General features: G+C 44.6%; 2 protein-coding genes across 7 annotated transcripts in view; one reads left to right on the forward strand and one right to left on the reverse strand.

The window, feature by feature from the left end:
• ASAH2 (N-acylsphingosine amidohydrolase 2) overlaps positions 1-11,272 on the forward strand; it is a 39,196-nt gene extending 27,924 nt beyond the window's left edge. For all 5 annotated transcript variants that reach the window (XM_083740884.1, XM_083740883.1, XM_083740887.1 and 2 more), the window contains 9 exons: positions 1,591-1,706; positions 2,249-2,343; positions 3,692-3,731; positions 4,251-4,346; positions 4,885-4,980; positions 7,079-7,222; positions 8,440-8,499; positions 8,782-8,870; positions 9,890-11,272. In XM_083740884.1, coding sequence (XP_083597010.1) covers positions 1,591-1,706; positions 2,249-2,343; positions 3,692-3,731; positions 4,251-4,346; positions 4,885-4,980; positions 7,079-7,222; positions 8,440-8,499; positions 8,782-8,870; positions 9,890-10,064 — 911 coding nt within the window. In that variant the 3' untranslated portion in view covers positions 10,065-11,272. The remainder of the gene's footprint in view (positions 1-1,590; positions 1,707-2,248; positions 2,344-3,691; positions 3,732-4,250; positions 4,347-4,884; positions 4,981-7,078; positions 7,223-8,439; positions 8,500-8,781; positions 8,871-9,889) is intronic.
• The window catches only part of SLC16A12 (solute carrier family 16 member 12), a 45,116-nt gene continuing 28,214 nt past the window's right edge, over positions 10,424-27,325 (reverse strand). For both annotated transcript variants that reach the window (XM_083740916.1, XM_083740915.1), the window contains 6 exons: positions 26,993-27,210; positions 20,987-21,090; positions 18,910-19,053; positions 16,491-17,082; positions 15,424-15,683; positions 10,424-14,194 (listed from right to left, as the gene is read on the reverse strand). In XM_083740916.1, the coding sequence (XP_083597042.1) occupies positions 13,947-14,194; positions 15,424-15,683; positions 16,491-17,082; positions 18,910-19,053; positions 20,987-21,090; positions 26,993-27,177 (1,533 nt within the window). In that variant the 5' untranslated portion in view covers positions 27,178-27,210 and the 3' untranslated portion in view covers positions 10,424-13,946. The remainder of the gene's footprint in view (positions 14,195-15,423; positions 15,684-16,490; positions 17,083-18,909; positions 19,054-20,986; positions 21,091-26,992; positions 27,211-27,325) is intronic.

Genomic DNA, 27,325 nt, shown 5'->3' on the forward strand with positions numbered 1-27,325 from the left:
ACTTGCACTTTTTGGCGTGCTTTTGAAACTTCTAGGTTGGCAGGAGCTGGGACCAAGCAACAGGAGCTCACCCCATCGCGGGGATTTGAACCGCGACCTTCTGATCGGCAAGCCCAAGAGGCTCAGTGGTTTAGACCACAGCACCACCCGTGTCCCTACCCAAATGATTAATCAATATCAAAAAGTTGAATTGGCCTTCCTTAGCTTTAACTCCCTCTGTTGTGAACAATAAGAGATTTTTTGGGAGTTCATTCCCTGTATGTTTATTGTATGTAAAGGCTGTTACCATCTTAAAAGATAGGCTCATGAGAGTGTACAGCCAATCCTCGCACATGATTTGCATCCCCCCCCTTACGTAGACTACTGTGAGATAAGCCATGTTGTGAACAGAGGTTCCCACTGCTGCAGGCAATGTTTGTTAGTCAGCTTAGCTCAAAGGGTAAGAAATGAAACCGCAAGGCCTTCTGCAGTGAAAATCATGAGCACTATTAAAAGTAGGGCAGCGGCCATTAAAATGTGGTAAGGAATCTTTCTTTGATCTCTCATTTCTACATAAATGGTTTATTAATCATCTCAAACTCTTTAAATGATGGGTAGCTGTAATTAGCAGCTTTTTATAGCTTGGGGACATGGGTGGTGCTGTGGGTTAAACCACAGAGCCTAGGACTTGCCGATCAGAAGGTTGGCGGTTCAAATCCCCGCGACGGGGTGAGCTCCTGTTGCTCGGTCCCTGCTCCTACCAACCTAGCAGTTCGAAAGCATGTCAAAGTGCAAGTACCTCCAGCGGGAAGGTAAACGGCATTTCCGTGGGCTGCTCTGGTTCGCCAGAAGCAGCTTAGTCCTGCTGGCCACATGACCCGGAAGCTGTACGCCGGCTCCCTCGGCCAATAAAGCGAGATGAGCGCCACAACCCCAGAGTCGGCCACGACTGGACCTAATGGTCAGGGGTCCCTTTACCTTTACCTTAAGTCATACTTGACAGCAATATGAATTAGTGATAATGTTTTGGGAGGAGCCTAAGCTATTTGTTTTTTTCAAGGTAATGGAATCGAAACTACATATCCATCAGGCTTCTTTTGAAAATACTGTGCGTGTATTTTTTAAATGCACATAATAGGTTTTTATATTAGAACTAAAGCTAGGCATTCATTCTCAACATATATATTATTTCAAAAATAAGTAAAATATTAACAGGTTACCTGCTGAAGAAAAATGTGTTCAGCAGCATGAGACTAACATTTAATGAGCATTTTATAACAGAATAGCATGAGCTTCCATGAGTAACCACATGAGAACATGACAAGAACCCTCTGGCCCATCTAGTCCAAGACTCTTCTCACAGTGACCAGCCTTATACCCTTAGCTACCTACTTCTTGAGATGCTCGGTTGGAACCAGTGGAAAGGAAGGTGGAAATGTCAGGCAAAAACCAATCAAGAGAAAACACTCTAATGCTCTTAAAAGCAATGGAAATAGTATGGCTCATGCAGAATATAATGTTCAAAGCAACATCCTCTCTCTTTAGCTCCAGCTTTTTGCCTTCAAAAATCTAATAAACACCTCTTAAACTATCTTACATATTTGTTGACAGGCACAACAGAAGGCAATTCATTGTGGGATGCACTTCGTGATGCATTACTTGTTGAGCCATCCAATGAAACGAAAGAATGCCACAGTCCGAAGCCCATCCTGCTTCCTACGGGAGAGGTATGAAACATAAGAATTTGCTGCCAGGAGTGAATCCATTTCAGCTCAGACTTGAGTAATCTAATTGATGTGGACCTAGATAGTCAACATAATGCTGTGCACACCAGTCTTCTCTGAGCAAAAAGGCACTTTCCCAGGCTGGTTTTCCTGGAAGAGGCTGATTGCCATTGTGCAATATTTGAGTTTATTTACAAATAAAACAGGTGGAGCATAGATAGAGGCGCATCCCCTCATACCTCCATTCACTTTTCTCTGATCAGTCACTAGTCCCCACAATTTTTGTGAGGATGAGGATGGGCTGTTTCAGAGGACTCAGCTAGATTGGTAAAGAATAAGCGATTGATATGCATTATATATGCGATATAACATTGTGCCACCAGATAGCGCTGTGGAGCCCCGTTTTTCTCTACACGTTTTCCCTGTTTAAATTTAGAATGCTTTTAACTGAAACGCTTCTTTGATGTGTCTAGATTCAGCCAGAATGGCATCTTTCAGAATAAAAGCTAACATGAGATTCTCATTTACTTCCTGAATTTCTTAAGCTTTCAAAACCTTACCCATGGCACCCACATGTGATTGATGTTCAAATAGCAACCATTGGATCTGTGGCAATAGTGGCTCTTCCAGGAGAGTTTACGTATGTATTCACATTCTACGTTGATAGTAAAGTGCATTCATTAATGTGTGTTAAGGACCTTCACAGTGCGTTCACAAGCAGGATAAATAGTTGAAGGGAAAGAGATAGTTCTGAAAGACCTGCAGCTGTGCATTTGGAAATGGAATGAAAAACAGCTGGGAAAGTGGAAAGGTCAAACAGACAATATGAGTGGCATATTAGTTCTGTATTAAAGTACTGCAAACTTAAAAGGAGAAGGTCCGATGCTTTTTTTTTAAATAATAAAAAAGGTGCCAGTATTCACCATGAAGTTGTCCATTAAGTGCCACACTTTCAACATTTGCAAAAAAAAAGGTGGGGGAAAGGTGGGGCTGGTACTAAGTAATAATAATAATTTATCATTTATACCCCGCCCATCTGGCTGGGTTTCCCCAGCCACTCTGGGCGGCTTCCAACAGAATATTAAAATACAATAGTCTATTAAACATTAAAAGCTTCCCTAAACAGGGCTGTCTTCAGATGTCTTCTAAAAGTCTGGTAGTAGTTGTTCTCTTTGACATCTGGTGGGAGGGTGTTCCACAGGGCGGGTGCCACTACCGAGAAGGCCCTCTGTCTGGTTCCCTGTAACTTGGCTTCTTGGAATGAGGGAACCGCCAAAAGGCCCTCGGCGTTGGATTTCAGTGTCCGGGTAGAACGATGGGGGTGGAGACACTCCTTCAGGTATACTGGACCGAGGCCGTTTACCCTTGAATACTCCCAGAAAAAATAGCACTGGAAAAGATCCATTCCCGTTTGACTTTGTACACATTAGCATAGTAACTATGTTATATTTAATACACAGTGGATACAACTGAGCAAAAGATAAGTCATGATTAAGGTTGCAATTCTGTGCCCAATTGTAATATAGGGCTGCAGTATCAGTCGTATTTAAAGCAATGGGACTTAATTTAGTCACTAGCGTGTTCTCTAAGTTTCAGCTTAACTTAAAGAGTAGCTCTGATCTAGATCTACAAGTCCTTTTCTATTCCCTTGTACAATGTCAGAGATGTCAGTAATTGTTTCTGCCCTTCTCCTAAATCCCCTACAGATTTTGGAAGTACAAATCCCATCAACTCCAGTCAGCATGACCATAACATCTAGAGGGCACCAAATGGGGGGATGCTTAGTAGTAGTAGTAGTAGTAGTAGTAGTAGTAGTAGTAATATCTGTGTTACATCCATAGATCTCAGGGTGGTTCACAACATAAAAAATCTGTTCTGTACCAATCACCTACAAACCTTCAAGGTGCTTTGATAGTCTTGAAACCTGATTTACTTACAGCTCAGTGGAAGGGTATGGACACTGATGTATCTGTTTTCATGTTTCTCAGGACAATGGCTGGTAGAAGGGTGCGTGAAGCTGTTAAAAGTGTAAGTTCACAGCTTTAAAATTATATGGGATTGCCAATAAGACAGTTCTCCCGCTCTTGATTTATTCATTTCCCCTTTGAATCAATAAGGTAAAGGTAAAGGGACCCCTGACCATCAGGTCCAGTCGTGACTGACTCTGGGGTTGCGGCGCTCATCTCGCTTTACTGGCCGAGGGAGCCGGCGTACAGCTTCCGGGTCATGTGGCCAGCATGACTAAGCCGCTTCTGGCTGAATCAATAGACTATTATAAAAAGCTAGCTTGGGCAATAGTTTCTTTCTACTAGTTCCATCCCGTCCTGCTCACATGCCACTGCCACAGTCTTGCTAAACTGAAGAGGATTTAAACCCCCCCCCCCACTTATCAGCTGATGAGCGGAGGGTCAAATTCTGCTGCTTTGGCTATGCACCCTACAGGCCCATGCAGCTAATGCATGATTGAATCCCAAGGTCATTAGTTCTGAATAGTAATTAGTTCTTCTGCTTCATGCCGATTGACTCATTTGTGCACCTGTTTCTTAGGAATTTGAGAGTCAAGGGAAACCAGGAATGAACATTATACTTTCGGGACTGTGTAATATTTATACCCACTATGTAACTACTTACGAAGAATACCAGGTAAATAAACTGGCGCCACCCTCGTACAAAATTTCTTTTTCTTTCATATCTGACCATCTTTCATTACAGCTGCAAACTCATTAACACCCACACCAGCAAATGAATGACTCAAAATTACCTCCAGAAAAATTGTGGATAGATTGGAAGCCCCATGTGCATAAAAAGGCACTTTCCCAAGGTGCCTGTCATCTAGTAATTTAGCAGGAGCATGAAACAACAATAAACCCCAGAGGGCCTGCTCCCTGTTTTTCTGTTGATGCCACTACACCTCATTACACTCCCACAGGGAGTGGAGGTTATTGTTCCTTGTCCTTGCGCGCAGAAGCCAGATCAGAGCAGCCGGTCCTCCTTCACCACCTGAGGCAAAACAGGAAGATGCCACCCTGCCTCTGCCTAGCTTACAGGGGTCACATGGCAACTTCAGCACGTCTCCAGAAGAAGCCACCAGCAGCAGCAGGGACAGGCAGGGCACTTTGGCAAGTTCTGAGGCCCTTGATGCCAGCCCAGAACTCAGGTGTTTTCCTATGTCACTTCACAGGTTCAACGATACGAAGGAGCATCCACCATTTTTGGACCACACACCCTTTCTGCTTACATCCAGTCATTCCGTGCTCTGGCCAGGGCTATTGCTAAGGTAATTGTTGAGCTGTACAAATGGGACTCTCTATATCACGGGTGTCAGACACAAGGCCCGCGGGCCAAATCCAGCCCGCCAGACCTCGTCATGTGGCCCGTGTAGCCGCCGCCGGCCACCAGCCTTCACCTTTTATTCTCGCTTGTGTGTTTTTTTTTTTTACACAATAAAGTTTACATGGTGCGGCTCCCTACTCGCCTCCCCCCGTCGCTCTTAAGGACGTGGCTGCTGCTTCAAATGTCCCCGTGTCTCTCAACTTGCGCCTTCGTCGTCGGGGGCTGAAGCGAGGCGGGCAGCTTGCTTCTCTCTCCCGCTCACTGCTCAAAAAGAGCAAGCGGAAGGCCAGGTCTCTCCGCGCCGCGGAGGGGGAGTCTTTCTCCTCGGAGAAACTTTTTTATTCCAGCCTTAGATCTTCTCCGGGGATGCTGGATCCCAGTGTGCAAACTCGCCCTGCGGGAGGCATCCTCTTCTCCTCCGCGCTGGATTTCACCAGCCTCTTCCTCTTCATTTCCCTTCCCTTCCTCTTCATTTCCCTTCCCTTCCTCTTCATTTCGCCTCCCTCTCCATCTTTGCACGGCCAGCCTTTCCAGGACCTACGATGCCCGTGTTCTTTGGGAATATGGGGTGGCTGGTGTGGGGGGGGGGGGAAGTGGGAGAGAGAGAGAGGCGCGCGCGCACTCCAAACACCCTTAAAATAAATGTAAAGTGGGGGCGGCGATGATGATGGTCGTGATGGGAGGGGGCTGTGTTCCCTGGCACCCCCTCCACTCCCTGCACCCCACCGCCGCCTTCCTCCTCCTCCTCTTGCAATTTCGTGGCAAGCCAAGCAAGGAAGGCGATCTGGCGCCCGGCTCTCTATCTCAGTTCCACAAGTTGGACTCCGCACCCGCGCAGCGGCGCTGGGCGGTTCTCCCTGTCCGGCACGTGTCAGTCCCGCTGGCACATTCCTGGGAGGAGATCGGACTGCGGCTCCTTGCAGCCCTTCCATCACTCGGTCACACAATTGGGCGGCTCGCTCTCCGCCCTGCCAGCAGCTCCGTCTTGATTTTTCCCTCCCGTCTCGGGGAAGGAAAGGAAAAAGCCGGAGATCCAGTTGCAGGCAGCGTGCTCGTGCTCTTTCGCCTTTTGCACTATGCAATGGCACCCCGAGATGGGGGGGGGGGGGGCAGGGGAATTAGCCAAGGAAAATGAGAGTGCACAAGGCATGTTGATGCTTTCCTGTCAGAGCTCTCTCTCTCTCTCTCTCTCTCTCTCTCTCTCTCTCCCACACACACATTTTATTTACAGCCCCATGCCGTGTATGTTTACTCAGAAGCCAGCCTCACTTTCTTCGACAGGAGTTTCAAGTAAATGCACATAGGATTGCAGCAATCGTCTCATTAGGGCTCATTCTTTGTAACAACTTTGTTTCCTAGTTCTGCTGGATCTCTCAGCGGCCTTTGATACAATCGGCCATAACATCCTTCTGGACCATCTACATTATTACAAAAAACAGTAATAATTGAATGCAGTGACAATAATTTATGATAATAAAGAGCGGACACATAGTCCTACAGATACAACCGGCCCTTTGAGGGTGACCAAACTGCTGATGCGGCCCCCAATGAATTTGAGTTTGACACCCCTGCTCTATATTTAATTGAAACAGAAGTGCGGTCTTTTCTTTTATGTTCTTCAAGGGCTATTTCGTAATGCAGCTTGGACGCTCAGTATTTAGGACCGGCTCTACCATTAGGTAGATGGTGGCAGCGCTAAGCTCTTGCCTCTTCCCTTTTCCATGCATGTACAGTGGTACCTCGGGTTAGGAACTTAATTCATTCCGGAGGTCCGTTCTTAACCTGAAACTGTTCTTAACCTGAAGCACCACTTTAGCTAATGCGGCCTCTTGCTGCTGCTGCTGCCGCCGCTGCGCCGCCGGAGCACGATTTCTGTTCTCATCCTGAAACAAAGTTCTTAACCCGAGGTACTATTTCTGGATTAGCGGAGTCTGTAACCTGAAGCGTATGTAACCTGAAGCGTATGTAACCCGAGGTACCACTGGACATCATTAAGACGCAACAGACCATTGCCATTTCAAAGCAAATTTAACTCATTTCAGGATACTGTTCCGGACTTGCCCAAACTCCCAGAGCCAGTCATTTTCAACATAAGCCTGAACTTTTTGCTTCCTGTTCGTGATGCAAAACCACTTGGTAGCAAATTTGGGGACGTCGTACAAGATGCACGGTCAACGTACAAGGTGGTATGTATACCATTTTTTAAAAAATAAAATACTATGATGTTCTTCTTTGTACCATTTTGAACATGGAAATTATGCAATTTCTTAACTTACATCAAATATACTAATTAAGGATATGCATTTAGGAAATAGAATTAGAAGTTAGAATGGTAGTAGCCCCATTAATATTCATATTGGATTAAATAGACATGAACCAAAAGAACTCCAAATGAGATAACCCCAAACACTTTTTTCATTAATTATTTGCAGCCTTCTTTTTCCACACACACCCTTTCCAGAATTATTTAGCTCCACACACACATACACTCTACTCCAACACACACATGATGAAAGTTGGGCAACTGAAGGAGTGTTCCCCCCCCCCCATGCTTTTATGTTGGAAGTGGACTTTTTTTGGCCTACTGCACAGATCTGTGCAAAGTTAGCTTCTGAAATGCAATCTGAATTTTGAAATACAGAAGAACTAAATCTGAATTAACAAAATACAAATGAAAAACATACGAAAGAAATTACGAAAATAATGTTTAACCCCCCCCCAAAAAAAGGTAAAAATATAGCCACTACCCTCCATTCCTCTGAGTTCTTTATTGAACCAAAACAGCAACATTTGTACAACAGAGAAATAACCCCACCCTCTTTTCAAAGCCACTGTACAATACAGCACATTCCTTTATGTCTGTTTAATGGCTGCTACTATAGTGGGAGGGACGCAGGTGGCGCTGTGGGTTAAAGCCTCAGCGCCTAGGACTTGCCGATCGAAAGGTCGGCGGTTCGAATCCCTGCGGCGGGGTGCGCTCCCGCTGCTCGGTCCCAGTGCCTGCCAACCTAGCAGTTCGAAAGCACCTCCGGGTGCAAGTAGGTAAATAGGGACCGCTTACCAGCGGGAAGGTAAACGGCGTTTCCGTGTGCGGCTCTGGCTCGCCAGAGCAGCGATGTCACGCTGGCCACGTGACCCGGAAGTGTCTCCGGACAGCGCTGGCCCCTGGCCTCTTGAGTGAGATGGGCGCACAACCCCAGAGTCTGTCAAGACTGGCCCGTACGGGCAGGGGTACCTTTACCTTTACCTTTACTATAGTAGGAGCTGAACAAACACCACCCTAGTGCTCAGATGGAAGTAGCGATAATCACCTGACCTCCTTGCACAGGAGCAGTGTGGTGTGGTGTGTACACACAACATAGCGTTCGTTTCCTCAAGAACAATTCTCTCTCTCACACCTCAGGGCGAAATTGTCGATGTTCATTTTGTTGGTGCAAATCCAAGGAATTCTGCGGCAAATATGGTAAGAATCTTCAGGGACAGGTTTTTTCTGGGTTTGTTGGTTTCCAGCCCCCCCCCCCCATCTCCCTGCATTTATGTGCAGAGATTTGAGGTGCAAGAAATATGGGAGCATAAGGGATACCGAGAGGAAACAAAGGTGAGGAAGGAATAGCACTGGGAACTTTAAAAACACATTGTTTGGAAAAAAAACATTTATGCCAACGCGCCTCTGCAGAGGCAAGTCTCATCTCATGCTTCTCGTGATAATCTCTGGGTCACTGTTCTGTAAACTTTTTTTTTCCAGACCAGTTTCACATTTCTCATAGTAGAGAAATTTGACAATGCTTCCAGAAGTTGGCAAGTAGTGCATGATGATGCCTCATGGGACACCAGGTGAGCCGATTAAAAAATAATAATACAGAGAACTGGCAGGAGTTACATTTTCCTCAAACTGCTGTGGGCCAACCTTTTCACAATCCTAAAAGCATTGCTTGCAGGTTGCAACAATCCTCTTTTTTAAAATGCAAATAGCATCTTTAAGAGGGAGACAATCAGGAAGGGGACAATTGTAGGCAGGGAGATTTAACCCTTATGCTTCTCTGCCAAAGTACTGACGAAAATTCCTTGGTACAAGATGCAAGTTCTTCTTGGTTCCAGTGAGAGCTTCTATTCCATTCCAAACAGCAATTTACAGAGCAGTGGTTTTTATTGGGACCACAACCTGGGAGGGAATTTTTCTTTCGAAGCCTCCCCATGTGTCATGTAGCTTGTTCTTGAGTATGTCCTCCAAAAGCAATGGCATGCACCTCTGCTTCCAGATTTGTGTAATGCACTTCCCAGCGAGGCTTGCTTGGTGCAATCTTTTATCAATTTGGGGGCCACCAGGCAACTGCATTCCTTTTTGTGCAAAATTATCACTGATGCAGCCTGTTTCATACAGTAGAAACGGGAAATATAAATGTGAAAATACGAAGTCGATGAATTGGCTTATATATAGGTATATTATGTTAACCTTCAGCAATTATGGCTTTAAATGTCTCAACATCTAATTTGAAATTTGTTGCTTGTAATATCAGGGCCCTTGCTCATCCCAGTTGGGCATAGGAAGCAGACACCATAAAATGCAAACTGTGACATTTCAAATAGCGATCTGGACATCCCATAGTCATTAGCTTGCCTACGTTCCAATAAAAAACTAATACCGGTAATTGCCTGCATGCAATCTCATTTCCCAATCCTTTCCTGAAGACAAGGGACTGGGAAGCACACAACAGGGATCCATCGTGTCCCTTTCTCCCATAGAATCATTGAACTGTAGGAATATTTTGCCCTATGAAATGTACTTTTCTGGTAACTGTTGCTTGTGTATTCTCTGACTTGGCTTAATCCATCACCCTCGCTCTCCCAACCAGGTTCATCTGGCAAAAAGGCAACTGGGGACGAAGCACATCTCAATTACAATGGCACATTCAAAGCAATACTGAACCAGGAACTTACAGACTACAATACTTTGGTCACAGCAAAGAATTGTTGAGCTCAATTCGGGCATTTAATGGCTCATCTTCCACATTTGAAGTTTCAAACTGAAATCTGCAATTGTAAAATTGGTAGCTAGAAGCTGGAATGTTTATCATAAGGGTGATGTAAATAAACGGGAGGCTTTTGTGTAGCAATAGTGGCCATCTCCATCCTTAGCCTCCCAATAGGATTGACTTCTGGTATGAATTCTGTGACCGTGTTCACAGTACTCACAATTTGTTTACAGTCCTCTGCTGTGCAGTAGAAAATGAGATGCCAGGTGCAACAGAGATTGTAGGTTGGTTGTGCAGGGGAGTACATTTAAAGGGAGTAAATTTAAAGACAGACACAGCCGGAATATTTGTACCAGCCTTCAAGCATTTCAAATGAAACACTGTTGTTTCTGGTGTCTCATTCTAGTCTGTTGCTCGTTGTACTTATTCTTTAATAACTATTATTTAATAGCATTTTCATAGATCACAGAACTGTAAAGCTGGAAGGGACCCTGAGTCCAACCCCCTGCAATGCAGGAATCTTAGGCCCAACATGGAGCTCAAACTCACAACCCTGAGATCAAGAGTCTCGTGTTCTGCCAACTAAGCTGAAATGCAAATTTATAAGTCCATTCTGTGGAATAGTGTTCACTGCAGGTGTTCAAAGATTTGTAACACGGGTGCTAAAACATTGCCCCAAAGTTGTGCTGAGCTAAATGGGCTACTGTGAAAACCTACTCATTCTCTCAGGACAGAAAAATATTTCTGTACTAACGCAGCCCTGGCCAACTGGATACCCTCCAATTCCCATCCACCCCAGCCAACACAAGCTGTCAAGGCCTAGTGGGAGTTGTTACCTATAACACCTGGAGGAAGCTGTGTTGGCTACCTAGCAGGGCCTTAGGAAAGCATACTGTGAAAAGTTGTATGGAGGAAACAATGAGCTGTATCCTTGTGGCAGCACCAGATGTCTACCTGCCAGCCCCGGCAATACAGGACTGTGTGTCGTGTGAGATCTGAACATCTTTGTGAAAGGAAGAGCAACTGATAACTTCGCTGTGGCTGGGGCATGCACACTGCATGGACTGCAGGCACTAACTCCCCTGAGTTACTCACGAACACAATTAAATTCAGTAGAATATTTAGCCCAATGTAGCTTTGGGGAAGTGTGTGTTCAGTCTTTGATCACTGGTTTGGTTCGGAAATTTTTATACTGATTAACCTTTTGAAACTGATGAAAGCAAGCTGTTAATTTAATATTAAATTGCCTAGCTATTTATGCAACAGACTCTGATTTACAATGGAAGGATTAGCTCAGAAAATCATCGGTTTTTAGCAGCTAGCAGTGGAATGTCCAAGTGGTGACAACAGACATGTTCAAAGATCAATAGTGAGTTCCTTATATAATTGGGGTGATGGCTCCCAAAGTTTCTTTTGAGAACATGTTGGCTTTACATGTTTAACAGGTGAATCCCCTCTGCAAGCAGTCAGTTTAGATTGATCTGGTCCCCATCACCAGTCCCCAAAGCCTGCTGGGTAAGGAGGGAGGGAAAAGAAAGAAGGTTGGAAGAAGAGGAGGAGGAAGAGGAAGAAGAGACAGTCCCACCCACTTAATTCTCTGGCTCTGCACACCACCAGCATGTGTCACCTCATGGATTACCCTTGAGTGACCAAAAAAGTTTCCTCATGGTTTGCTTTAAAAGGAACCTTGAAGAGGTCTAGTAGCCATTTGTAAGATCAACCATTATTGGAATGTCTCTCCTGCATGTAGGTAATCATGTACTAGAATTCTTATTCTTATTTTTGGCCAATAGAACAGGCAAGGCCCAAAACACACCAACTGTGAACAATGCAAAACCATTTGCCACCTACGTGGGAAGTTATATATATAAAACCACTTCAGTACAGATGTGCAGATTCCAGCCATGCCACAAAACAGGTTACTTGAAGTGACCACAACTGCAGATAGAGAGCTGCCTCACACAAACAGGTTGCACCCACATAACTGCATCATGAACAAGGAAATGTGGCCAGCTACGCCTAGAAACAGAGTCACTGCAATGGTTTATAATTGTTGTGGTATTAAGCAGGAGATGTGGCTGGAACGCAGAGAAATACCTTCCATTTGTGCTGCATAATTCTGCTTAGTATATGCATTTTGTCAAGCAGTTTTCTTCTGACAGAAAGCATCTTTGTTGGGCAGGGGCTGGATTTCGCTAATATATGCATTCCACGTGCACTTTTCAATCACATGTACTGTACACATTCTCCGTTGGAGAAATACAAGGCAAAAGATGCAAATTTTTAAGGAGCACTGTGTTTCAGCTCACGTATTGTTCAGGAAGTGTAAACTGCGTCTGTTCACTATCAAGATCATCTGAACCCAGAGAATGTTCATTATTAAAAAAAAGGTAAAGGTAAAGGACCCCTGGACAGTTAAGTCCAGTCAAAGGCAACTATGGGATGCAGTGCTCATCTCGCTTTCAGGTGAGGGAGCCGGCGTTTGTCCATAGACAGCTTTCTGTGTCATGTGGCCAGCATGACTAAACTGCTTCTGGTGCAATGGAACACTGTGATGGAAGCCAGAGCTCATGGAAACAGTTTAATTTCCCACTACAACGGTACCTATTTATCTACTTGCACTGGTGTGCTTTCGAACTGCTAGGTTGGCGTGAGCTGGGACAGAGCAACAGGAACTCACTCCATCACGGGGATTCGAACCCCTGACCTTTTGATCGGCAAGCCCAAGAGACTCAGTGGTTTAGACCACAGTGCCACCTGCATTATTAACATCGGATGCATTCACTGAAGGAATGAAGAATTCATCTGCATCAACTGCAAACTGAACTCATTTCTCCCCCATCTCTAGCATGCACTCATCAACAATGAACGTTCTCTGGGTTTTAATATGTGTGCAACTGAGCAGAACAAGCACACAAAGAATTTCAAAGCTAAAATTAACTGCCTTTTAGGAAATCAAAAAGGCTTTAAAATATAGGAACAAACCTTAGTTAAATTTAACGAAGGCCCCTTTCATTGTATTATGCTTCCCAAACAAGAGGGCGAAGCTTACCATAGACAACTGCACTTAAGTGGCTACATCACAAGCAAGAACCCACATGGTTGGATGCATGTACTCAAGATATTTGAGTGTGTTTACTTTGCGCATCAATACTGCAAAAGCTCAGTATTGCTCAGTAGAAAGCTGCCTCCATACCAGCAATGTCGCAAGAACGCCTTGTGATACTAGAGCCAGCTTCGCTATGAGTTTTTTCAAATGGAAATTCGTTCCTTCCATTCATTCCCTCTGATTACTACAAATTGTTTTCAGGTGTTTTAAAGAAGAAACCTGTGAGAATCACCAGCCTTCCAAAAGCCACAACCCAGTTGTTTATCAAATCCAGGCACATCATAAAGCATATTTTGTGACCTTTTGAAATGAAGTTAACCACAGTATAAAGCAGCAGTTCTGCAGCTGAGTTCCTTTGCAGAAGTCAGTAACCATCTGTTGATTTTCAGAGTTAACCAAAGAACACATTTAACCATTTTTCATCCCTGCTTATTCCAGACAAGAGCAGCCACGTGCAAAATTAAAAGGCTTTTTACTGTGTCAACACTGTTTTACACACAGTTTTATCATCTATTTGAATGTCTAGTTTGCCTTCTTTGTGCATACAGGGCCACCCTCAACCTCCCCCGGCACTGCGATAGAAACTATCTTAACTACAGCCTCAGAGAAGAACTTCCTACTTCTCTGCTACCCTCATTAGGGCACAGGCTTTTTACCTGCTGAAAGGACAGAAAACAAAAGTCCCATGCAAAGGCGCATTCCTTCTCTCCTTTCTTCCAGTGGGGAGGAACATCTTCAAATAGTGTAGCAAGACTTAACAAAAAACTATCTTAGCAAAAGGTTATTGGGTACGCTAAGGAGAGGGGGAGGGCCCTTCCAAGCACGTTGTCATCTTTTGCTATAACTGTTTGCCTCACTGGCCAGCAGCTCCACACCTCTGGGATCTAATTCTCTAGTTACAGAATAGACAATGGCTCCATTTGTCCAGCTTGGTTGCTTGGCCCCAGGCCTCAAGGGAGTCCGTTTCGCCTTCTTGGCTAGTCTTGCGCAACACAGTAGCATCGAGCTGAATATCATGGAAAACCCACACAGCAGAAACGAGGCCATGTAGTTGCCAGTTGTGTCCACAAGCCAACCTGTAGGGAAAGATACAACATTGCTGCCATTATTATTATTATTATTATTATTATTATTATTATTATTATTATTATTATTATTTCAATTTATATACCGCCCTTTATCAAATGATTCCAGGGCAGTGTACAATATTAAGAATGCATTAAAAGGTAAAGATAAAGGGACGCCTGACCATTAGGTCCAGTCGTGACCGACTCGGGTTGCGGCGCTCATCTCACTTTATTGGCCGAGGGAGCTGGCGTACAGCTTCCAGGTCATGTGGCCAGCATGACTAAGCCTCTTCTGGTGAACCAGAGCAGTGCACCCCGTCGCGGGGATTCGAACCGCCGACCTTCTGATAGGCCTTCTGATAGGCAAGTCCTAGGCTCTGTGGTTTAATCCACAGCACCACCTGCGTCCCTATGCGTTAGGGAGCACCTAACCCTTATGGCTGCAAAGGTCATCCTTGAAAATGTGTTGATGGTACCTGGTGAAATCTCGAAAGCCAGAGGACATGCTGAGCAATATGACAGGCAGGGCTTCCACTCTCTACGTTGCTAGGTACAATGCAACTAGAAGCAGCAGGAGCTATTATCAACAACCTCTGTATCCCATGGTCGTCTGCATGGATGTGGGTTGCCCCGCTTTGTCCTCAGAACAATCCCATGAGGAGGGGTCAGGCTGAGAGTGACTGAGTCCTAGTCCCCCAATGAGCTTCACAGCTGAGTAAGAGTTTAAACCCAGACCTGCCAGACTGTTTGGTCTGCATAGCTCATATAAGGCGATTGGTTCCAATTTCTTCGGCAGATAATTTGAGTTGCCTTGACACAGACATTTGGTGGCAGTGGCAAACGCTACTTCTAAATAGCAGCACAAGAGTATCCACAGGTGGCCTTTGCATTAGAGCAGTTAAGGAAAACAAGGTGTGATTTCGCACTGAAAGTTCACAGTGAGAGAATGAAGAAAAATACCCAGAAGACAATGAAGAACTCTGTTCAGATCTGTCACATATTACTGCAACAATGCAGTATGGTGTCTGCTGTTTTTTTTTTCCCCTCTTAACTGGACCTCTCTAGGGTCCTCTTTCTTGCATTTGCCTTGCATAAAGAAGGAATGTATTGCCCTCTGGTGTTCAGTTTAGTGCAAGAGGAATCCAAACAGCAGTTGGAAAGAAAAGGAAGGAGTCGGTAAAGCCATGTACTTGAGATTCATACATAACCAGGGAAGCCGATTCACATACAAAACTGACCTGCAACAGGTGGGCTGATTAGGTAGGGTATTGCATGAAGGAAGTACACCACCCCAAGGGCAGATGACAAGGAAGCCGTGCCCACCACGTCCGCGGTCACCACTGGGAGAAGCGTGATGTAGGCTCCATCGAAATAGCCGAAGGTGAAGGAGAAAGGCACAAGGAGCGGAAAGCTCTGGAGCACCGGAAGGAAAAGGCAGCACAGGCCATCCATCCCCACCGCAAAGAAGTAGCAAACATAACGATACTTCTTCAAACACCTGCAAGGCAGTAGACAAGAGAGTCAGTTGCAATGAAGTAATATTTATTTCATCTGATATCTGTGATCTTCACTGTAGCTGGGGTCTGTCTATCTATCTATCTATCTATCTATCTATCTATCTATCATCTATCTATCGGCAACTCCATGGGCTGATCCTCATGTTTTCTGCCTGGACATGCTCTGTTGCATTTGTTGGATTTTTGTCTCCTTTGGTTGTGGACTCTAGCCTGTAATAAAAGGGTAAAGGGCCCCTGGACAGTTAAGTCCAGTCAAAGGCGACTATGGGGTTGTGGCACTCATCTCACTTTCAGGCCAAGGGAGCCGGCATTTGTCCACAGACAGTTTTCCAGGTCATGTGGCCAGCAGGACTAAACCGCTACTGGCACACAGAGGACCGTGACAAGTGCCAGAGGACACTGAAACCTTCCTGCTGCACCAGTACCTATTTATCTACTTGCACTGGCATGCTTTCGAACTGCTAGGTTGGCAGGAGCTGGGACAGAGCAACGGGAGCTCACCTCATTGTGGGGATTCAAACCGCCGACCTTCCAATCAGCAAGCCCAAGAGGCTCAGTGGTTTAGACCACAGCGCCACCCTTGTCCCAACTAGCCTGTAATATTTAGCAGGGACACGCAGTCCGAGATGTACTGAATAAAATGGATACCACAATAAAATTGTTAATGCTGAAGGGGGGAGGAAGGAAAGATGCACTCTTCTTAACGTGGAAAATAATCCGTGGGGCATGCAATGGGGGTCGTCATCCCACATCACCCAGCTTTCTATGTCATCGCTCTTGGCCATTACCGTCTATCTGTCAGCCATCCAAAAGTGATGTTGCCAATGATGTCGACGACCCCAAGGATGGACATGAGGAAGGCCGCCTGCTGATGACTCATCCCGACCCTTAAGGCATAAGGCACCAGGTAAACGAAGAGGGGGCTGCAGCCGTAAGCCATGAACAAGACGGACACCGCGAGCACCACAAAGTCCGGCATCAGCAGAAAGTGGTACTCCTGCCACGAGCACTGGCACAGGTATTTGTGGGACCAGACTTTGATCAGAGGGGAGCAGACCGACCACTGCGTCAAGTCCTGCTTCTGTGCTTCCGGCCCAAACTCCTGCTCCGGGAAGTCGAGCACGCTCTTGCGGTCCTCTTTGCCCGCAACCGGTCTCATCAAGGCACCGCAGACACAGAGGTTTAAAACAAAACCTCCCAGGATGAGCAAGGCTCCCCGCCAGGAAAACTGTTCAATTAGGAGCTGGACCACCGGGGCCAGGATGAAGGTGCCAATGCCGCTGCCCGACATGGCCATCCCATAAGCCAGGGCTTTCCTCTTGTTGAAATAGTTGCCCACCATGGCTATGGCTGGTGAATAAGAAAGTGCAAATCCCAGGCCTGGAAGAAGAAAATCACAAACACAAGCAAAACACGATTTGTTAGCAATGCAGATTCCATCACTGTTTCTTTTCTCTGTTAACCATGCAAGAGGCCAATGAGATCAGCATAAAGAAAATAGCCCTCCTTCCATAGTTTGCTCTCAGATTTTTGCTATGTTCAAGAGGCACACTGAACTGAGGGCTCGCCATCATATCTTGTAGCAGTGAGTTCCATAGACGGTTCTCATAGTAATTGTCATTCAGGAAGCTGCCAAGGCACGAAGGAAATCTGCTAGTACAAAGTGCTGGTTATTTTTGGGCAAAGGCTGAGCTGAAGGCTGATACTGAAGCACTCGCACAATATGTGCTATAACAGGGACCTTTTTTTTCTTAGCAAACAAGCTATTGGCAGCATTTGAGTACAGCATTTCTACAAAATTGTTATTAAACTGCAGGGGTCTGTGCACTAAGCTCCCATCACCGTGGCTATAATGCGAGTTTTAACAAGTCAGCAATTTCTGTGTAAACATTTCCGTTCCTCATTTTTTAAGAAAACGAACTAGCAGAACATTGCAGGTTATTTCACACACACACACACATGCGCACACACGAACACACACACACACGGCTGAATTCACTGGGGATGATCCCAGGCAATATAATCAGCTGAAGATGCTGGTTCCACATTTAAATTTAGTGAATTAACCACAGAAGGTTAACTGGTGTGCTTACTTCACACTGTCACAATGTGTGGCCTTTAATTGGGGAATCATGTAATCACTTGAAATCTGATGAATTTTCAGAATCCAGAGTTTGAGAGGCAGAATTTTCAGCTACAGACTTGAGAATCTTAGTGAGAAGCAGTGGGAAATTTGACCAGAACTTCAAAAGGTGTCATTGGTGACCCTCACATTGTAACACCAACATTTGAACAGTCATAGGCACACAATTATGGCATTCCACCAAAACAACAAACCTGCATTTCTGAATTTCAAAATTAAGATCCCATTGTGATTTCCAACATTTGAATTTGCAATCTGAGGATCCAAGTCAGAATTATTATTTTTTTCAAAAGTAACCTTGGCTTTGTTCTGATTGTTTCCTTCATATTCCTGATTTTGTTGACCAGGTTCCCTCCTTTTCCCCTCTCCACATCTCACCATAGTTATGGTTCTCACTGTATGGCTTTGTTCAAGTCACTGTCTCCTTACCTCAGTTCCCAATCTGTAAAATGGAATTATGGTGTCCTAATTCAAATACGTAGTTGGGAAACAGACAGCTGGTCATACGTAAAAGCATAAGATATTCTGATCCATTAACAGATATGTCCACTAATGGAGGAGGAGGGGAGAGTTTCCACACACACCCCACACCCCATCTCTCCTCCTCTCTGCAGCCTTCAGTGTTCCCCCACAAATATGCTCTGAGGGGTCCCTCAACCCTCCAAGACAGATTTTCAGGGACTACCAGAGCCTGCAGGTGGAGAGAGAATCAGCCAACATCATCTCCTCTTGTCCTCCATTAGTGGGTGCCTCTGGTGAAGCAACAGCACTAGGACGACCAGCTGGATTTTGGGCAGCGGCTGCAGCCCTAAACACACACAACACACAAACAAGTCAAATTAGTCTCCTGAGCAACATGCATGGAGCTCTGCTGCAAGGTTGCAGTTCTCTAGATGCCTATCTGGGGTTAAGTCTCAATGAATTAAGCAGCAGAGCCTATTTCCCAGAAAAATGCACAGAACTGGGCTCTCAGAGGAGGTTCCTGAAGCATGGAGAATAATAGTATTGAAGCTACAATAATAACAGCAGTAGTAGTAGTACTAGTAGTAGTAGTAGTATGATACCTGTAAGAATTCCTAAGGAAAGGTAAAGATGCTCTAGTCTTGTGGCAAAGGAGCTCAGGATAAGTCCAGCAGATGCAAGAAGTCCTCCCAGAATGATGCCCACTTGGCAGGAGAGGTGATTGCTGATGAAACTCCCCAGTGGAGCTTAAAATGAAAATGAAGGCAGTCAATGGGGTGCATCTCCATTTGAACACACGTACTTTCACATGGACAAGCATGCACATTGGGGATAGATTTCTGTGTACTAAAAAGGGATACACACATATCTGTGGTGCTCCCAAATCAAACAGAGAGAAAGGCTGCCATGGGTTCTGCAACCTACCCTCCATAAAGCTTTCAACCATGGCCGTTTCCCCTCAAAAAAAAAATTAAAATAAATCAAGAACGGTGGGGAGGGGGGTAAAAGAAAATATTGGCATCCACTCTAGAGCCCAGGTGATTTGTGCATTTAAATTAATAACACAAAATCAAATCAAATATCTTTAATACGGTCAATGACCAGAAAGCAATTTATAAAAAATATGGCATTATAAGTAGTATTGTGCTACAAATAACAGTGGAAATATGGCCATTTCATTGAATTGGTGCTTATATTTATGACCAGGTTTCGACTTTTAAGGTTTTAAGAATTCAATTCAGGTGTCACTACTGTTTATTATCGTTCCTTCTATGTTTACAATTTGAACTCCGTTGTTGACATCATTGCTCGTCTTATTCTTGTTGCAATGTAACAGTACTTTGCCAGAGGCCTGTTGATTTCGGGCTCTTTGTCAGCTAAGAGGTGTCTGATATAGGTGTTGTCTGTACTACGAGGTATTTTCCTCAGAATCGGTTTGATCAGCTCTTTTCTTAATAACACACTCCCTAAGTTATGTTGAAATGTTATCCTCCGATGGACGGGGGGGGGGGGGGGAATAGGTTCTATGCCTCATAATGACTCTGTGCATCTCATAAATGAAATGTGGGTAGAGATTATCTCATAAGGGAATTCTCAGTGAGTGATGGTTTGCAGATGGGGAAGCAATAGACATACGGGTCAAAGGAACCCATGACATCCCCTTCCCAGGTGACACTTGACAATAGATGTGAGTTGGGATGAGCAGATTGGCCTGTTTCTACTCTGTCTCAGTTCTAAACATACCCATTCATAAATCTGTTCTGTCTTTTTTCCATGCTGGTCTGTGAATTTTTTCAAACGTACGAAAGTTCACACTGGGTGGCGTTCGACTAAATGTTATTCAGAGTAGGCTCACTGAAGTGAATGGGCTTAACTCATTTCAGTAGGTCTGCTCTGAATAAAACTTAAGTCAAATACCACCGTTTTTCAAAAGGTCTTTCATGGAAAGAAGTGCCAATTCCCTTTTGCTTGTGCAAATGTGGATTCGGAGGCCAGGAAGTGAATTGTACCCTGTGAGTTTTGCATTTCAGCTTGTGTAATTACAGTCACACCTCGTGTTACATTTGCTTCAAGTTGCGGCTTTTCAGGTTACAAACACGGCCAACCTGGAAGTGTTTACTTCTGGGTTCGCCGCACACACAAAAGCAATCTGTGCGTTTCATGCATGTGCAGAAGCGCTCTATTGCGCTTTGTGCACGTGCAGTAGCAGCACTCTACTTACGGACCTTTTGGGGTGCTAACGACACCCTGAAACAGATCACATTCGTAAGCAGAGGTACCACTGTAGTCCAAAACAAAGTGATGGGAGTGCATCCTAAAAGTTTCTCCAATCAGTACCTGCCTTAAACTTTGATTCCCTGATTACTAAAATGCATATCGTGTATTTTAAACCATAACAGGAAAGCAGTGCACTATAAATGAAATGAAACAACTGGAAACCAGAGAGATTGTGTGGAATTGCTTGTTCTGATCATCAGGCAGGTCTAAACCAGAAACTCTGCTCATTTAGTTCTGGTTTTTTATGACTATGTATCAAACCGTTACTAAAAGGAGACGTGCAGCACAATCTTATGCATATTTGCCCAGAAGGAAGTCCTACTGAATTGAATGAGACTTTTAGGCATACGACTGCAGCCTAAAAGTACTTCACCCATACACACAATTGATCCAAATACTCACCACAAAACATTGTAGCACAGTCTACTATGGAATGGATCCAAGCTGTCCGGGCATAATCTTGAGCAAAGTAAGTCTGGAACTCCACAAAAAAAATTGAGATGCACCTGGAAAACACACACACACACACACATTTAATTCAATATGTTAAGCTACTGCAGTTAAAGAATAAATGGAAACTAACTTAAGATGTATGGTGGATTCCAAGTGAAAGGCAGAGAGTTGATTCAACATAGTTCCTTGTGCTTTTTGAGCTAGGGATGTCAAAGCAAGGGAAAGTGGCGTGGAAATTGCCATAATTCATGTGTTCACCCGAGGGCAGGAATGGAAATAATAGAAATGAATATGAGCACTATTAGCTATCTCTATCATCTATCTATCTATCTATCTAGCTATCTATCTATCTATCATCTATCTATCTATCTATAATCTATCTATCTATCTATCTATCCATCTATCATCTATCATCTATCTATCTATCTATATCTATCTATCATTTATCTAAAGTTAAGTAACATTCATGGACCTTTAGCCAACAGAATACTCCCCACTGCTCAACCAAAAAACCCCAAATTGAGGCACAGAGGGATTGTGTGTATGTGTGTTTTATTAAATTTCCTGTTTTATAATTTCAGATAAACATTTTACATACTTAAGATATCACCAACTTCCCTTCTTCTCTTTTCACGGTTCATTTTACATATCTTATATCCCTGCATATTTTACAAAAACTATACCAGTCGGTTTTCCATTATTACATCCATCAAAACTTATTTACACCATTGAATTTATCTTAATACTGCCAGCATTTTCAGATGTACACAATTATTTTCCATATATTCAATAAACCTTTTCCAATCTTCTTTAAATGTATGTTCTTCTTGTTCTCTTATTCTATATGTTAAGTCTGCAAGCTGTGCATATCCTGTCAACTTAAACTGCCAATTTTCTTTGGTTGGGACCTTGCTCGTTTTCCATTTTTGGGCTAACAAAGCATAGGCCACAGTTGGTGCATACATAAACCACCTTTTCTTACACATGGGAATTTCAGTCTGAATTATCCCTAACAGAAAGAACTCTGGGGTTTTTTTGGGAGGGGGAGTAATTTTAAACTTTTTTTTTCAATTCATTATCAATCATTTCCCAATACTCTTTTACCCTTTTCCATGCCCAGGCACAGAGGGATTTTCAAGGGGGTAGGGGAAGTGAGAGTTGGGGCCCCTGTGTGCTGCCAACAACAGTTTCTTTGGTTTGAAAATATGCCCCCAGGTCGCAAAAGGTTGGTAACTCCTGATAATCAAGCAGCCCTACCATTAGCAAAGCAAGGAAACCTGAAAATTTTACAGATTTCTTTTTTGGGGGGTGGAGATTAGTATTAAAGAATGTCAAATTGTCTATTTCTCCTCACCAGTGTGTGGACTCCATTTAGTTTTCACTTTGAGGGCACCAAGGAGCCTTGGAATGTCTTTGGGCTCAAGGCCCAGTTTGTTATTTCAGGGAGACTTATTTTTAATAGAGTAAGAAGAGCCCTGCTGGATCAGGTCCATGGCCCATATACTCCAGCACCCTGTTCTCATAGAGGCCAGCCAGATGCCTCTGGGAAACCCACCAGCAGAACTTGAGCCCAACAACACTCTCCTCACTTGTGTTTCCTAGCAACTGGCACTCAGAGGCCTACTGCGTCTGACTGTGGAGGCAGAATATGGTCCTTGTGGCCAATGGACATTGACTATTTAGCCATGGGTTTTACCCTGTTGTGAGGGTTACTGGGCCCCTTCTTTCAAATAAGCCCTCAAATATTTCCCTCAAAGAGAAATGAGAAAGATTGTTTCTGTAAGAAACAGGAGGGTGACGGTGGCTGACCGTCTTTTGTGTAGTCTCAGACTAAAGCTCCTATCCCAGGTATGCACAAAGCCTGTACACGCAGGTGCATTGTTCTGAACAACACAGATCTACTGAGTGGGGTTCTTATGAAGGAATACGAAATGGAGCTTGAAGCTTATAATGTTTATGTCCGATTATTGTGATCTATACATCAGTTTTCACTGTTCTGTGCAAGACACACACACACACACACACACACACACACACACAGGAGGTGTGGATTAAAAAGGCTTTTCTCCATTTTAGATAAGACATTCCCCTTGCTTCATACAGATAAACAAGCTTCCTCCTAGGAAAACTGCAAACATGACAGAAAACTGCCCTTCCGAGGGGCCCTTGTGTGCACAACTGATGATTAATGGCAGTGTTTGTTTCAAGCTCATCGTGATACAGCATTAACTGAAACACATTCACCTCTGAAAAACAACTCAGAGCTGTCTTTCCGTGCCAGCTGATTTGGCTGGAACACCGAGGCCCATTTTCATGTGCTCCCCAGTTGTGTCATCTGTCACACTTGGTATAGCTGCAGGATATTCCTCCTGGTCCATGCTCTGAGGCTTCAGTTTCTTTCCTCTAGACAAGTTAGCAGACACAGCCTTCAGTGTTAAATATTTGGCTCGACGTTTCTGCCCATCTTGGGTTGGTGGGAACAAAATTATATTTGTTCAATAAAAAAGACCCCTATCCAATGGAACTGCTGCACATGCCTGATGAGCTGTATGCTGTTTTGTCTCGGTGGGCAATGTGAGGGACAGAGAGACAGCAGGTTTCTTGGTTCTGCCCTGTTTTTTGAGGACTTGCCTGACATCACTCATGTCTCATTAATAATTACTTTTTGAACAAGTGTAAATAATATTACAAAGCGTCTTGGTCATGGGAAATATTTCCTAAACTGATGTGTCACGTTCTGCACAAGGTGGCTCACATCAAAATTATAACTTTTTTAAAAAGTCACCAACTGTCAGGCATGGAGAGTCCTCCCCTCCCTTCGGAAACATCACAGATAAGAATTAATGAGCAGTTGATAGATTTATAGTCCTTCTATTCCAGCTCTCCACAAGGAGGACAGTTGGCAAATCAAATTCTCCTTCTGACTTCCGCAGCATTTTGAGTGTCAATGGGAAGTTTGTCCCTCCCTCTGACTCCTTTGCTCTCTGATACATTTGGACCTCTGAGTCCATGGTGAACGGGGGGGGGGGTCCCCTACACTCTCAAGAGACGTCTCGACTCGATGCCCTCTCTCTTCTGGTTCTCTTGTCATTATGTTGAAACTAGATACTCCTCCCTAAGCTGTTCAGCTCCTGTCTCTCTCTCTGCTTCTGAACATGTGGACAAGGAGGGAGACTCTTCCCCCTCCAGCTCTCCATTGGAGAGAAGCTGGTCTGCCATAGAATGCATTCTCCAGTACTCGCCTTCAGACCATTCCCTGACACCAACATTGCAACCAATCAATCAACATTAACAACGGTTGGGGCAAAAACAACTCAGAATACAGGTGGCAATAATTTTGCATGCATTCAAGTGATGTGCAACCACCAATGCACGGGTCCTTTGGGACAGGGGTGGAATGGGATTGCGTGTGCTCCACTGACATGCATGAGGGCCAAGAACACCTTTGGGTGTCACCTGTACAGGGCAAGACAACCTTTGAAAAATCAAGGGGGAGCTGGTTTGCCAGGATTTCATTAGGCAGAGACTTTGACAAGGTGGCAGTGCTAACAAGAGGTCGTCCTCACCTTGGTTCTTCCATTTGCCATCCTCTTGCATAATTTTTGGAAAGGTTGTGAACTTAGGCCAGTGCTATCACTAAGCAGAGTAAGCCTCAGGCAGCAAGATTAGGATGTGATGAAAGAGCAGCGAGTTGTATAAGCCGCTTAATCTGTTATTGTATAGAAAAGACCCTTGTGGCCTCGGGTGCTAAGACTAATTTTAGTTATTTAAAGTACTGTTATCGGCCACCCCAACTTCTGCTGAGCAGTGCAAGATACAAGGGTCTTGGCACCCAACCAGGGCTTATGTTTCCTTTGGGCACAATGGAGGCTGTAGGGTCTTTATGAAATATGGTTTGTTATTTACACCTGAGTCTGGATGGAGAGAGGGTTCTGAGCATCACATCTCAAGAGGGACTTGCTTCCTACAGCGACACAGCACTGGATTTAAAGGCAACCAAAACATAATTCCTGTGTCTCCTCCATAGAGCTTGTCCGTCCCTCGGCCCACATGACCTCTAGCCCCACCCTTCTTCTTCCCCCAAACCCTTGCTAAAAATGCAAGCCAAGCCTTATTTTTAAAAAAGGACATTTTCTCCTGTGGTGACATCACGCCCACTGTTACCTGGCAACCTCATTTGCTCAGCCTCAAGAATCTGATTGGTCATCAGCACCTTTGTATTCCTTAACAAGTCCCCACCCCAGGCTATGCCCAGGTCTGGAAAAGGAGCTTATTCTGCAGTTTTACTAAATCCAATGCCAAAAACAGTACTTTTAAATTGCCTTGTAAAGGTCAAACACCACCACCACCGCAAAGGCAGATTACAAAAGAAAATGCAATGCAGTACAATTGCAATTAAAACCTCACATTTATTAATCAAAGCAAGAAATGCACACATAAATTATCCAAGCAAAACTGCTACAGGAAAATAATCTCAGAAGGAAATCAGAAGGAAACAAAGGAGGGTATCCAGGGCTCTCCTGGATATGTATGACGATGGGGTTTCTAGAAATGTGAGGCCACTGTAGCCTCCCTCTTGTGCTCTCCACCCTCTCAGTGGCAGGCATGTGAGGGCCTCCGTTGCAGATCTTAACATATGGACAGGCTGCAAAGGCAGTCCTCGAATTAACTCAGATCCGAAGCATTTAAGTTTTCAAAGCTAAGGTGCCTAACTCTGATTCCCAATGGTTTGATCTGCTCCCCGCCCCCCACAAATTCTTCTGTCCTGCTCAAAATAGATTCCCAAGAGCCCACCAATTTTGAAGGTGGCAGCAAAATGGGAAAAAGTTGGCACAGTGCTGAGGTGGGCAGAGAAGCTTCAGCCCCGTGCCCTGATGGGGATGCAAAATGCTCCCTTTTAAATAAATGTAACCACCTCATTTTGAATTGGTCTTAGCAATGCACTGGCAATCAGCATAAGTGCCTCGTGAACCAATTGCCACGCTCCTAACAGGACACAGCCAGCTGTTTTCTGTACCAATTGAAGTCATCTGGTTGGCTGTACCGAGAAGAGAACATTGAGCACTGGCCTGATCCAGCAGGGATCTTCTTATGTTATTGGCAGTCTTCAAAGACAGTCCTATGTGAAGCACGTTGCAGAAATCCAGCCCGCATATCACTAACACTTGGATAACTGAGGCAAGGTCAGACTGGTGCACAGTTGGCATACCAGTCTAAATTGGTAAAAAACACTCCTGGCTGCTATCACCACTCGAGCTTCCCCAGTTGGCATGGAGAACTCCAGAATTCCACTCTTTGTCCTCCAGAGGAAGTACATGTCCAAACAGCACTGGTTGCAAGCCTCCATCCACTCACTTTATCTGGATGGAACCCATCCTGTCTGGATTCAGTATCAGCTTGATGGCCCTCATCCGCTCTATGGGTTGACTAACTCAAAGCCAACAAGTTCAGTAGGTGTACTCAAGAGTATGACACAGCTGGCTACAACTCCACATGTCTTAGCGGCTCTGCAGAGGAAGGTGCCATCATGTATCAGGGATGCAGAGGGATGTCACATCCATAGTTCAATGCACTCCCCTCAGGTGATCCACCTGGGTCTTTCTCAATGTATGTGACACACTTTTAATGCTGCCTTAGCAAAGCAATCCTGCTGTTATTAGACTTAGAATCATAGAGTTGGGAGGAACTTTGAGGATCATTTAGTCCAATCTCACGCAATGCAGGACTATGCGGCTGTCCCTGTGACCTTGGTTTTATCAGCACCATGCTCTAACCAACTGAGCTATCCAGTGGACTGATGTAATCATTCTGCAGATAACGTGGATAAGAAGTGTCCAGATAAATTAATTAACATCCTCCCTTCCTGAACCACGAGGTAGCATTTCCCACCGCTTTCAAGCAGGGGATAACAACAACAAAAGCTGGGTGGAGAATCACACCCATAAACGCCCTTACCTTGTTACAGCTCTCGTGCAGATAGTAACAAGGAAGCAGCCGATCACAATCATCCACCCCCAGCCACCATCGGGAGGGGAGGCGCTTAAACCTTTCCTTGGTGCAGCCATGGCTGGGATAGGGAGTCTTCCTTTCTGTCCAGAGTCACTCTGCAAGACCTGCCAGTTGACAGGCAAGGCATGCATGGAATGTTACCTGGCACATGGGTTATTTGACATCTGAAACAAAAAAGCAAAAAAGAAACAATAGGGAACAGATCAAAGCAAACCACACATGGCTCTGTCAAAGGCCACTATCAAATAGTTCAATGGAGAGGCAAGCTTTATTGTTTAA

The sequence above is a fragment of the Podarcis gaigeae genome (genome assembly GCF_964106915.1).
Source record: "Podarcis gaigeae genome assembly, chromosome: 5".
NCBI classification, from domain to species: Eukaryota; Metazoa; Chordata; class Lepidosauria; order Squamata; family Lacertidae; genus Podarcis; species Podarcis gaigeae.